Below are 12,905 nucleotides of genomic sequence, written 5' to 3' on the forward strand. Positions count from 1 at the left end.
CGGCTTAATTATGAGCCAATTATATACTCTGCTTAAATAACATATCCAAATCTCACACACTAGCATCTAACAAAGATGGACCTCTAGTGAGCCGTTCTTGATCCTATTGTATGAACTGATGAACTGATGGTATCAGAGACCTTGAAAGAAAACATGTAATAAACTGCTATAAGCAGAGCTAAAGATAATGTTGTACACTGAGGAACAAGGAGCTCAAGTCAATCCTTGGAAAGGATGATATTCTGAGAAAGAGAGGTTCTGTTGGCTGTACTGGTCAAGATCTTCATTTTAGTAGACTTAGAATTTCAATTATTTTGTTAATCTTTTCCAGCCCTTGAATCTTGGGGTTTTCACACAGTGAATCAAAGCTTTAGTAAGTATATATACTTACAGACTCATGCATTAGATCTCCTTTGTTCCTCCTTTACTGTTGTATTATCCATATGAAATGTTAGTAGTGTCAGTGCATTCAATTCACTAATTGTCCTAAAGCGTGGTCTAATAAGAATGGGCTTTTTGGACTTACTTTGCCTGGAGAAGATTCATTCTTTGCAGATAAGTTTTTACATATATGTATACATATTTCTCATTGTGCAGAACAAGAATAACTCCAAAATTCTTCAGGAGAGCTGAGGACCTTAGTATATCCCAATAGATGTCAAGGAAATCTCTCACCCAGAAATCTGGATTTTTAATGCAGTGAATGGGACAGAGCATATTACATTAACATACAGCTACCTGTTCCTCAGAATAATCACCAAATTTTCTTTATTATTTATTCTGCATTTCAGAAAATGTTTTGTCGTACTGTGTCAGGACTTAACTAATGCATAATGTATGACCTGGATGAAGGTACAAAGTTTACCATCAGCGAGTTTGCTGATGACACAAAACTGGGAGGAATGGCTGATACACCAGAAGGCTGTGCCACCATTTGGTGAGACCTGGACAGGCTAGACAGTAGGGCAGAGAGGAACCTAATGAAGTTCAGCAAGGATGAGTGTAGGGTCCTGCACCTGGGGACCAATAACCCCATGCACCAGTACAGGTTGGGGGATGAGCTCCTGGATAACAGCTCTGCAGAAAAGGACCTGGGAGTCTTGGTTGGACAACAAGTTAACTGTGAGCCATCAATGTGCCCTGGTGGCCAAGAAAGCCAATGGTATCCTGGGATGCATTAAGAAGAGTGTGGCCAGCAGGTCGAGGGAGGTCATCCTCCCCCTCTACTCTGCCCTGGTGAGGCCACATCTGGAGTACTGTGTCCAGTTCTGGGCTCCCCAGTTCAAAAAAGACAGGGAACTACTGGAGAGAGTCCAGTGAAGGGCTATGAAGATGATCAAGGGACTGGAGCATCTCCCTTATGAGGAAAGGCTGAGAGACCTGGGTCAGTTTAGCCTGGAGAAGAGAAGACTGAGAGGGGGTCTCATCAATGCTTATCAATATCTAAAGGGTGGGTGTCAAGAGGATGGGGCCAGACCCTTCTCAGTGGTGCCCAGTGACAGGACAAGGGGCAACAGGCACAAACTGGAACACAGGGAATTCTGCCTGAGCATGAGGAAAAACTTCTTTACTTTGAGGGTGGCAGAGCACTGGAACAGGCTGCCTAGAAAGGTTGTGGAGTCTCCTTCGCTGGAGATATTCAAAAGCCGCCTGGATGCCATATTGTGCAACCTGCTGTAGGTGACTCTGCTCCAGCAGGGGGGTTGTACTGGATGATCCATAGAGGTCCCTTCCAACTCCTACCATTCTGTGATTCTGTGATTCAGTGTGGACTACAGGATCCAACCCTAGTCCAAGTATCCATAGCGACTTACTATAAGACCTCCAAAATACTGTCTGCATAATAAGGTAAATGTTGCAGAACCTGTAAATTATTTAATGGAAGTGCAATCAGGAGTGTAGAGATCATAACAGACAGTGTTATGCCCTAGTGAAAGTGTCTTTCAACGTATTCAGGTGTGATGTGAATTCTAAAAATGTCAGTCTTAGAGCTCCAAGTGACAAGATCATCTTTGGATCCAGCCCTTTAACCCTGAAGGGACAGCTGCAAGATACATCTAAAAAGATGGGCTGACATTTTGACCCCTGTTGAGTTTCCTCAGTTCTTTACAATGGTAATTGGAACACAACTGCCGTGATTATTTGTCATGCTGGAATAAATTGCAGAAAATATTCTTTCTGCATGCAGCACACCTTTAAAAGGAGTCAGACACACCATATACAGACTTTCATGCTTGATTTGCCCATAGAATTACTTCCCTTTTTGTCAAGTCCAACCAACCCATCATAAAGGTAGAAACATGATTTTGTTGACTTGGACAGGGATGTAATCAGCTTATTGTAAGACATTTATCAGAGAAATAACTGAGCCATTCCCTCAGGGGCTTCAAGTTGGAAAGTAGAGAATCTGGGTTTTGTAGCTTCTTTTGCCATTTTCTTGGAAAAGTGTGTTATATTGAATTGTGGGATGAAGCAATTTAATATTTTGTTGCCCCTTACTCTACACTGCTAATCCGAACCCCTTGAACTAATGCACTGTTGATTCTAATTTTAATTTATTGCTAGTTAAGTAAAGGATCTCTTCAATAAGAAGAAACATAGTTTGCGGAAAGGAAGATGTTTTGGGCTTTTAATGAAATTCAAGATTGCAAAACAGCTTAATGGCAGGTTCAGAATTAAGTATGTCAAAATGGTATTGCCTGTGCTTGAAAGATTTCACTCCTAAATAGCGAAACTCTCATGAGATCACATTTCCTACCAGACTTTTCAGATTTAAGTAGAAATCTCGTAGGCATAACCGTTCTCATAGCTGTTCTCTACACTCAGACTGGATCCAGTTAACGAACCCATACATGTGGTATTAAAGGTCAGAACAAGGAGACCCCTCAGTGAAACTACCAGGATTACCAGGGACTCACTTCTGAAAACCAGCAATCCAAAGCCAGAAGTTTGTTGTGGTACACAGCAAAGATTTTATAAAAACATAATACCAAAAATGCCTTCCTCATTGATGAGTACATCTGGAAAAACAGTGTTTTACCAAAAAGTGGCAATATGTGTTCTAAGTTTGCCTCCAAAACACGAAATAAGTTAGGAGGATTTTATTTCTTTCCCAAATCTACAATTTTGCAAGCATTGGTTGACAACATTTTGTTTTCTTTTTAATTCCAAAGACTAGGGAAAAAAATCAATGTTTCCACATTATCAGAAGTAACTCAGAAAATGAAACATGTTGGTGTGGAAACTACACATAGATGTTCTTCATGTTAATGGTATGAAGCAGCAGATGCAGATTGCTATTTAGAACTGGGAAAAACTCACTTTTTCTGACAATATCGAAACTGAAGCTCTTGGAGCTCACTTTCACTTTACACATCTGAAAACAGGAGGAAAACACTAATCAAATTTCTTATACCCTGTGTGCTTGAGATTAAGGAGTAGACACTTAAGATGTCACAATATGTATCGGGTTATGCCTTTAAATTAATTAATTTTTACTCATATAGTTTATATTTAGCTTTCTCAGCTAACCCATTTTTCAGTGAAATCTTAAATAATACAATATGATAAAATATTTTATATTAAACATGAAGGTCTTAGATAAAAATACATGACATTTCTTTCCAAACAAAACTGAATCATACTTTGTGGATGAATCAATTTGTAGGTATGGCAAAAAATGTTTCACAAATACATCTGTAATTCAGCAGTAGCACTTCCATTTCTAAAAATGTGATGGACCTCAATTTTAAATCTCTTGTTTTGAGCTGGATGCAGTTTGTCTCCTTTAGTGCTAGACGCTTCAATGAAAGATACATTCTGAAAGGCCCTTGTATTCCTGGCTGGAGGGGTCACTCAGTCTAATTCCTTACTGTTGCAAGTAGCTGCATCATCTAATCCTTTAAGCTCCGAATTAAAGCTAGTTAAGGTTTGGGGTTTGCCTGTCTCTGTTTCTCCTAATTTCCAGCTTAAATTTGTTTCTTATTTCTTCATATCCATTCGTTGTGCCAACACTGTCTTAGCGTAAAAGTTTTATTTCCTTTCACCTTCTTTTGTCTCAGGCAAGCAAGCAAAACTCCTTGTACAATGGCACAGTACTTCCCCATCTTTAGCAATCCGTCATTTGACACATCCTGGCACTGCATTTTTTTTCTCATGGCTGCATTATAGCGATAGGCTGTTGTCAACCTGAGATTACAACTACAACCAAGGATAATTCTGTCACTGTGTTTTTCCTCTGATGAGCTTCCGTGTTAAGAATAGGAGTTCTGCTCTTAGTCAATCAAGTGTAGGACTTTTTCCATTTCATCTTTTTTTTTAATGTAGCATTCTTTAAAATCACCTGACTCCCCCTCTGAACAGATGATACCTTCTAATTTCATGTCGTCAGCAAATTTCACCTGTTTTTTTACTTCTTTGCATCAACATTGTTGAAGATATTTAGCCATTTTGATGCCAGTGCTTGAGGAATTTCATTAGTAATTTCTTTCCGTTTCAATGCGTGCATTTCTGTCACCTGTTGGTGTTTGCTTATCTGCTAATAGGAAAAAAAAATTAAGCAGTAAGCTATTTTATTTTCCTATTCTATTACTCAAAAGCAGATGAACAGATATTTTGGACAGATGCAGCTCTGGTTTCATGTTTATCAACTGCTGTGTTCCTTGCCTGAGATCAATTAAATAAAAAAAAAATCTGTGAAGCTTTAAAAGAGAATTTATATACTCAAAGCAGGATACCTGAAGTACAGTATTTACAGTCTTTACATTTTGTCTTTTTTAACACTGTGCTTAAAAAGCCTAAAGTTCTTCCCAAGTTCTACATCACAGAATCACAGAATCACAGAATGTTTTAGGTTGGAAGGGACCTCTGGAGCTCATCTGGTCCAACTGTCCTGCTCAAACAGGGTCACCTACAGCACGTTTCAGAGGACTGTGTCCAGACATCTTTTGAATATCTCCAAGGATGGAGACTCCATAGCCTCTCTGGGCCACTTGTGCAAGTGTTTCACCACCTCACAGGAAAAAATAAAAATAAAAAAGGCAAAAAAAAAAGATTTTTCTTGTGTTTAGATGGAATTCCATGTGTTTTAATTTGTGCCAATAGTCTTTGATGTGTTAGTGGGCACTACTGAAAACAGTCTGGCTTTGTCTTCTTCATTTCCTCTTGTACCGGGCAGCCCAGAACTGGACACAGTACTCCAGATGTGGCCTCACCAGTATGCTGAGGAGAGGGGAAGGAACATCTCCCTCAAATTGTTGGCAACCCTCCTCCTAATGCAGCCCAGGATGTTGATGGCCTGTTTTCTCACAAGGGTGCATGGCTGGCTCATGTTTTGCATGTTGTTTATCAGAATCCTTCACAATTTGTCTTTAGTAATTTCCGCTCACTACAGAAATACCTGTACAGTATAACTCAGAGGGTAATTTCTCTAGGAGAATGATTTTGAAGATTTGTACCATTCCCTGCAAATTAAGACAACAAGTAATTCAAATAACTACACCATTGCAATGTTGGAACCAGGGTGGAAATTTGGAACTCGTTGTGCAGACTTGTTGAAAATTTTTCCTCTTCTTTCTTTCAGTCCTTTTTAGTGTTAACTTGAAGTGCTTGACTATATTATGGAATCACCTCATTAAGTGTGAATGATAAGTTGCAGATTAAGTGACCAAAGCTTGAGGAAATAGGTTTGGCTAGGGGAATTTTGCAAGGTAGCAATAAAGCTCCTCAGTCATTTCTAGCATCTTTGTATGCTGTTGAATCTTCACTGTTGTGTCTGTGTTCCCTCTGGTGTAGTCTTCTTCTGAAACTGATTTCTCACCGAGACACCACAGGGAAGCCCCTGTGAAGCAGAAGGTTTGACCTGAGTTGAACAGTAGCCTCATGTATGTACCTGCTTCCTCACCAAATTCGGAAGTGTAAACGTTTTCTGCTCTGCTTTTTAGCCTGGGAATAAATATCATTAGTTCCTTATGGATTTGCTTCTGACTTCTGACCCTTTAGCCTTGGCAAACCTGCTGTTTGACAGTCAAGGGAGAACAGGGTCTGTAGCCTGTTGGCTTCATAGCGGGGTTGCTTTAGGCACTCAGCTTTTCCCATTGGACAGATTCACACCATTTCATCCTGGAATCGGCGCTGCCTTGCTGCTCCAGTCCAGACCAACCACTGCCCCCAGGGAAGCAGTAACCTTCTAAATATACAGTTGTCAGAATCTTAACTTTTTGTTACAGATCTGGAGGATTGGACAGTGACCCGTTATTTCTCTAAGAACATTTTAAGGCCTTGCTCTATAAATATACAAAATAATTCCATCAAATACTGTATAGCGTATAGGAGCCTAGCACAGAGGGTACTTTTAAGCTTTGTTCTCTAAGTCCTGCCATTCATTCAATATGAGATCAGAGGTTTCAGCCTTCAGCGTGACATGTGCAATTTCTCAATATGAGCACATGATTAACCAAGTTCATTACCACATACGGCAACCTACTGCCTTGAGCTGGCTTGCTATAACTATAATGCACATGACCCAGAGTCTAAGATAAAAAGCCCTAGTTTCAACCTCAGTGAATGTGCTGCAAGTTTGCAATAACAGTCATTTTGAAGCAAACACATACTCGTTTACTACCACTGAAGCAGGCAGCAGCTTGCCTGGACAATTCATCCTCCGGTTTTGACCCTCTAATAAAAAATACCCATGAGAAACTATAATGATGTACATGCCCAAGAGTCAACAAATGGGACTGATATGGCAAGATGCAGCCAGGAGACACTTTTTCCAGACTCACTAAGGGCCCTTCTATTCTACAATAAGGGTGGAGGAGTAATACTGCTCAGTGCCCTTCAGTTGCCAGTCCCTCAGAGTTTAAGGTGATGGCCCATTTCTGCCTACAAGAGTTGTAAGAGACAGCTGTGTTGTCTACTCTTGACCTTCATAAATGGCTTTATTCTCCCATGATAGCAGAGGATTCCCATTTTCTCCTCTAGGCATTTTCAATATGATATCCTAGCACAGACAGGGGAAGTGGATTTGTTTGGACTATCTTCTGAGCATAAAAACATCTCCTGGTAATGCCATAATAATGACGTCATTCACAAGTGCTACAATGCTGTTTCTTCTGAAGCCAAAACACCTCCAAAGCAGTTACACCTTCTTACATTAGACAATGGGAGTGCAATAATGAACATAAATGAAGAGTAATGCAATGCAACAAAGGAAACTTCAGCTCTTCATTTATAGGTGTTGCCTCCATGTCCCTGGATGTGATCATAAAAAGAAATATTTTCATATGTTATCTGGAAAAAGTACAAGAAATTACCAGAACTGAAAGCTTTTTAAGCAATAATACTTAACACCTATTGCAATGAAGTTGTTGACTGGAACATGGCATTGCCTTCCTGGCTGCCCTAGCATTTATGTTACCATTCACTCTTGCTGAAAAATACCTACTGCTACTGTGAGGGATCTTTTTATTATTGTCACTATCGTTACAAAATAGTCCAGCAAAATAGCCTTGCAAGACTGTGAACTGTCTGTCATATTAGAATCATTCCTTCACTATAGGCTGTTTGTCCGTAAAAGTTACTTGGATTTGCTATGAATACCCATGAGAAGTTTGGCCTGAAATGCTTATTACAGAGCAACACACCTCACATAACCTCTTGTCTTAGAATTCTGTGATTTCCTAGGATGGATTCAGCATTTTTAACTAACAATGTTCATTTTAAAAGTTAAATCTCTAAAAATACTGACAGAAATGAGAGAGTAGACTTTGTACTACAGAGGAAAGAAAAAAGAATGCATTTTTCATGGGGGGCTGCAAATACAGTTTATTTCATGTTTTGCGTCTTTGCTCTCTTTCCACAGTGAAATCAGATGAGTTGCAAACAATCAAGAAGGAATTAACCCAAATCAAAACAAAAATTGACTCCTTGCTAGGGAGACTGGAAAAGATTGAAAAGCAGCAAAAAGCTGAAGCAGGTAGGTAAAAGCAATTTGTAGTAAACGCATTAAATTAGAACCTCGTTATCAGTCAAGCAGACAGACCAGAGAGAATGGAAGCCTTCCAGAAATTCTGCTACATAATGGAGGCCTGAAGAAAGGTAAATTAACTCTCAGGTAGAACTATTGGGAGGATAAATTAATATTCTTCACAGAGCATGCAACATCTTTTCAAGAATTGTTTTCTATGGTGTAGTAGAGAATGAAAAAGAAAATAAAAGATTCCTACTAGATGTTTCTGGAAACAAAACGTCACTAAAAAAATGACTAAACAGAATTAAGTTAGAGGTGGTTGACCTTCAGGGTGCTTCTGCTACCCCTGTTAAGAATTACTAGATGTTCTATATCGGGAATTATTGCCTGGGAATTAGGCAATAGTCACAAATTGCAGCAAGGGAAATTCCTGATTGATACCAGGAAAAGAGATGTAACTGCACCGTATAGCAGGTTGCCCAGAGAAACTTTAGTGGCTCCATCTTTGGAGACGTTCAACACTCATTGGGCCAAGGGTCCATGGGCCTGGACCAAACTTTGAGTTTGGCTCTGCTTTGAAGAGGCTTTGGACTTGGAGAGTCCAGAGATCCCTTCCAACCTAAGCTATTGTGTGAAGCTGTGGCGTCTCTATAAAACCAGCCGGGCCTCTAGTTCAGCTATTCTCTGGCTTGAAATGTTTTGTTTCGAGGCAAGCCTTGGGAATGACAAAATCCAACACTACTTTTTAATTTAATCAAGATCTTTATTTCTGTCATTGCAGTGATCGTTTTGTTAGCTGAATGATCTCATCTGGCAGCACTTTAAAGCCATGCTGAGCTGTTATAAGGGATTTATAAGGTTGTATTGTCACCACAGTATATATAGAAAACAATCTCAATTCTTACCACTGTCTATGGTATTTCCTTGGCTGTTTCCTTATAAATCACATGGTATATCTCTGTACAGGAGCTGTGTACTAGCCAGCCGATTTTGATGACAGCCAGCGGGGAAATGGAAGCCTTATCTCATGAAAATTCTCAACGTTCCCCTCTGCCCCCGATGAAAACTCTTAACATATTTTGTGTGAAATGTGTCAAAGAAATTCTGCCTCAGAGTCCGCAGCTGCCTGCGTGTCTGGACACTCAGATTTGTGTCCCCTGCCTAACTCAAATCAGTTATGTGAAGCCAAAAAGACCCAACAGGACACGTAAAGAGAGCTCCATCGAGATTATCTAAAACATTGGTGAGAATTAGCACTTGAGGTTCATGAACCTGACACAGGCAAAATAGATATTTAGATCTGGATTTCTCCTGTTCCCAAGTGTCTGTCCTGTTTGCTGATCTGTTGAGGGGTTATCTTTCTGAACCCAGAATTTTCATGCTGGCATTCAGAAATAACTTTAGCAAATGTCTTCTAGGGCAGAACACTACAGAAAAAATATTTTGTGGTTAACAATTTAAAAAGAAAAACAAACAAACAAACAAACAAACAAACAAAAACAAGAAAACCCAGCTTTTAAAAAAAAACCCTACCTTTTATTTACAGTCATTTTCCAAGTTGACAGACAAGGACCAATCCATCAGCTGTTGTAGTTTACCCCACAAAATAAGTTGAGTGCTTTTTTCCAAGTCTAAGGTAAACCATTAGTACAGAGGGTGATTATCTCCTTCAGGAGACCGTACACAATATGTATTCGTTAGATTCTATTTTGTACTTTATGCAAGTTAGACAAAAGTTGGTATAAGATGTAATTGCAAGGCACTCCATTGAATCACTTGTGTACCGAAATGCTCTGAGATGGCGCATCCCTACTTCAGGGAGCTTTTATATAAAATTCATTACTATGCAAAACAACCTGCATGTCATTGTAGTTTGATATCCAATTTTCACTTTTGCTAAAGAACTGTAGTGAACTCATTTAAATAAAAATCAGCTCAAAGAGGAAAACGTTGATTTGTATTGAATCACACTATTATGCTTTTTGAAGACAAGCAATGAATAATATCCTCAGAGATTAAAAACTGGTTGCAAATTGTTGATGTTTTAAAACATCAGGTGCAAAACCCACCCTCCATATTCCTTGTCTTTCATCGGTGGATGTGAGGAGAAAAAACACCTCAGAGATACCAGTAAACCCAGATCCCATTTAAGTCTCCTGAGCTGATGAAGAGGGTTATGCAGCCTGGGTGATTAGTCTGCAGATGGTTGCTTCCTCAGCTAAAAGATTTGTGTAAGATAAAGCTACATCAGTAGCTGAACTATTTCATTTATGGTGTCAGATGTGAGAAGATTTTGTTCCTTCTCTATGGTTTGGCGATATTATTTCTTTCCTCTGTCAGAAGGTGTGGCCTCACTAAGACTGGAATCAAAGAAAGGATCTATGTTTCATTTACATGAAAAAAAAAATGAAGCCATCATCTTGCCCTTTTGGTTTTTTAAATTAGCATCACTCTCATGAAGAATATTTAATCATTAATCTTAAAAGTTATACTTGGAGTTATACATGGAGGAATGTGATAGTTTAAACAGACAAGCTGGACAAGCTCAGTGCATACATTGGTTACTGCTCGACAGCTGCGTGAAAACTCCTTATAGTAACAGCTGATGTTCTGCCTTTTACTATTGTCAACCCCTCACCACTCCAATAGGGGAAATATAGATAGGAGGATTTCCTGTGCATAGGGAAACTGCAGGAATAGCTGCTTTGTTTGCAAAAATCTGAATCAGGAAGGCAGGGATAAGAAGCTGTTCTGATGCGAAAAAATTGTTAGAGGAGAATATTCTCCCTGTAATATCAGAGATGGGTGCTGAAAGGTAACATCTTAAGTTTAGCTTCTCGGAAAAGCCCAAAAGAGTTAGATGCTGAGCTGGTATTTTAGATTCCTCTGAAGAACCCAGTCTACATCCTCATTCAGACAATTAAGTGACCTAATTTTTTTAGCAGCTGTATCCTAAAAGTTTTCCCATTTAAATGTATTAAGCCCATAATTTCAGGACCCCTTTTTGAAAGCCTTGACCAAAGTTGGTTCAGTTGTCACTGCCACAGTGTTAATCTCAGAAGCGGCGTGAGGCAGAAGGTGGTGGGGCAGGACATAGTAGGCATAGCTGATTCAATCCACAGTTCCCTGCGCAGTAAGGCAAGTAATACAATGACTTATAGCTAGCATGGTATTGTATAGAACACCTTACCTATAGACGATTAGGCTCCAAGGGCTGAATCTTCTACTAATATGTGTGACTACAGTACTGTCGAAGCAGTTATCTAAGATGGCTTTTTATTCTTTAAATCCAAGAATCTTTCTGAAGAAATTACATGACTAAGGGAGAAAAGCTTAGTTGTGCTGTTTTAAGTAAATGAATTTGAAAGTGAGGGAGTAGAGACCAACAAAGACTGAAGAGATGAGAGTAAGTTGCAAACTAAATGTGCAGAAGAAGGAAAAACAAATGTCTTGGTTTAAGACTATGATACAGAAAAGTATGAACAGATTTGAATATTATATGCAGCTGGTAATAATTTATAGTAAACCAATAATATATTCATAGAGCTGAAAAATATCGAGCTTCACAGGCAAGCTGCAGATTCACAGGCTGTCCAAGATAGGTGACTTCTAGTGTTACAGAACAGTCAATCTAACAAAGAAAAAATGGCTTTGTTCTAGAAACTTGATCATTGATGGGTATTGTCACCCTCAGACTGAAAAGACATCGGTATTCCAGCTACGTGCAACCAATTCTCTGGCCCATATTCACTTTGAGTACATAAAGATTTTCATCTAAACTCCTGATGTGCATAGGAATAAGAGTCTGATCCCTCCAACAATTCTTCTGGCCAGTCTGTCTCTGTCATTCCTCCCTCAATCCTCCTCTGGATTTCTGCTGGCTGGATGAAATTCCTCAGCATATCCAGGAGTCTCTCAATACATAATCACAGCAATGCAGCTATCTGCACTAAGCCAACCAGAACAGATCCTCTGGGCCTCTGTGGAAACAGTCTTTCTTTTCACCGCTTTGTGGAAATTACAGGAAACGCTATATTTGGGTAATTGGAGGGAGACATTCTCCAGTTACCTCGGCACGTTATACCAACAGGGAGAAACTGTTACTTCACTCCACAAAAAATACGTTCAGTTGTCTAGAAGCATTTGTTGATTATCTGTATGGTTGCTGAGCTATATTCACAGCAAAATTATGCGTATCCTTGTTCACTTATTGGCAATTAACAGCCTTCTGCTTCTCAGAGTATAGAGATTTATGTACTTCTCATTGGCTGCAGATAAATAAATATGTTGTGACAATGCCAACCGGATTCCCAAGGCAAAGTCTAGATAATGAAAAAGCTGGAGCCTCTGGTAAATCAAACCTTCATCCACCGGATGGGATAGATAAGCATGTTGGTACTATGGTTGATTTATGCATTAATTTTTGAAAACAAGGGCTTTGATCATATTTGCCTGGTAGATATTAACACACTGCTTTTTACAAAGCTAGCTCTTCTGGAGATGGGAAGCTTAGGTTTCTTCCTCAGAGCACTTTTCTTTGCCACCAATAGGGAAGGCTACTGAATCTCTATAGAGTATGTTTTCCTTACAGAAGCTCAAAAGAAACAAATGGAAGATAATGCTGATTTGATTCAAGAGGAGTGCATATCAGAGAATGCAGATAACTCTACAGAAGAGCCAATTGAAGGAGGGCCAGATGCAGATGGGGATGGAGAAGAGATGACTGATGGGATAGAGGAGGATTTTGATGAGGATGGCAGCAATGAGCTGGTAAGGAAAAACCATGCCATGTCTGTCTGTATAGTTGCTACAAGTAACCACAGAGAACCAACTATCTGGGTTAACAACAAAAGCTCACAGCAGCACTGTGATGTTCTGTAACTAGCGCTTAGTCCTACATGCCTCGACACACTGTAGTATCAATTAAGCATAGGGC

General features: G+C 39.5%; 1 protein-coding gene across 1 annotated transcript in view; it reads left to right on the plus strand.

Annotated features, from left to right (window-relative positions):
• Nucleotides 1-12,850, plus strand: part of RALYL (RALY RNA binding protein like) — a gene marked incomplete at its 3' end in the record, with an annotated part of 187,870 nt that extends 175,020 nt beyond the window's left edge. The window contains exons 7-8 of the mRNA XM_082499241.1: nucleotides 7,862-7,975; nucleotides 12,561-12,850. Of these exons, the coding sequence (XP_082355367.1) occupies nucleotides 7,862-7,975; nucleotides 12,561-12,850 (404 nt within the window). The remainder of the gene's footprint in view (nucleotides 1-7,861; nucleotides 7,976-12,560) is intronic.
• Between the last annotated feature and the right edge of the window lie 55 nt (nucleotides 12,851-12,905).

This window comes from Vanellus vanellus, assembly GCF_965231255.1.
Source record: "Vanellus vanellus genome assembly, chromosome: 2".
Taxonomy (NCBI): domain Eukaryota; kingdom Metazoa; phylum Chordata; class Aves; order Charadriiformes; family Charadriidae; genus Vanellus; species Vanellus vanellus.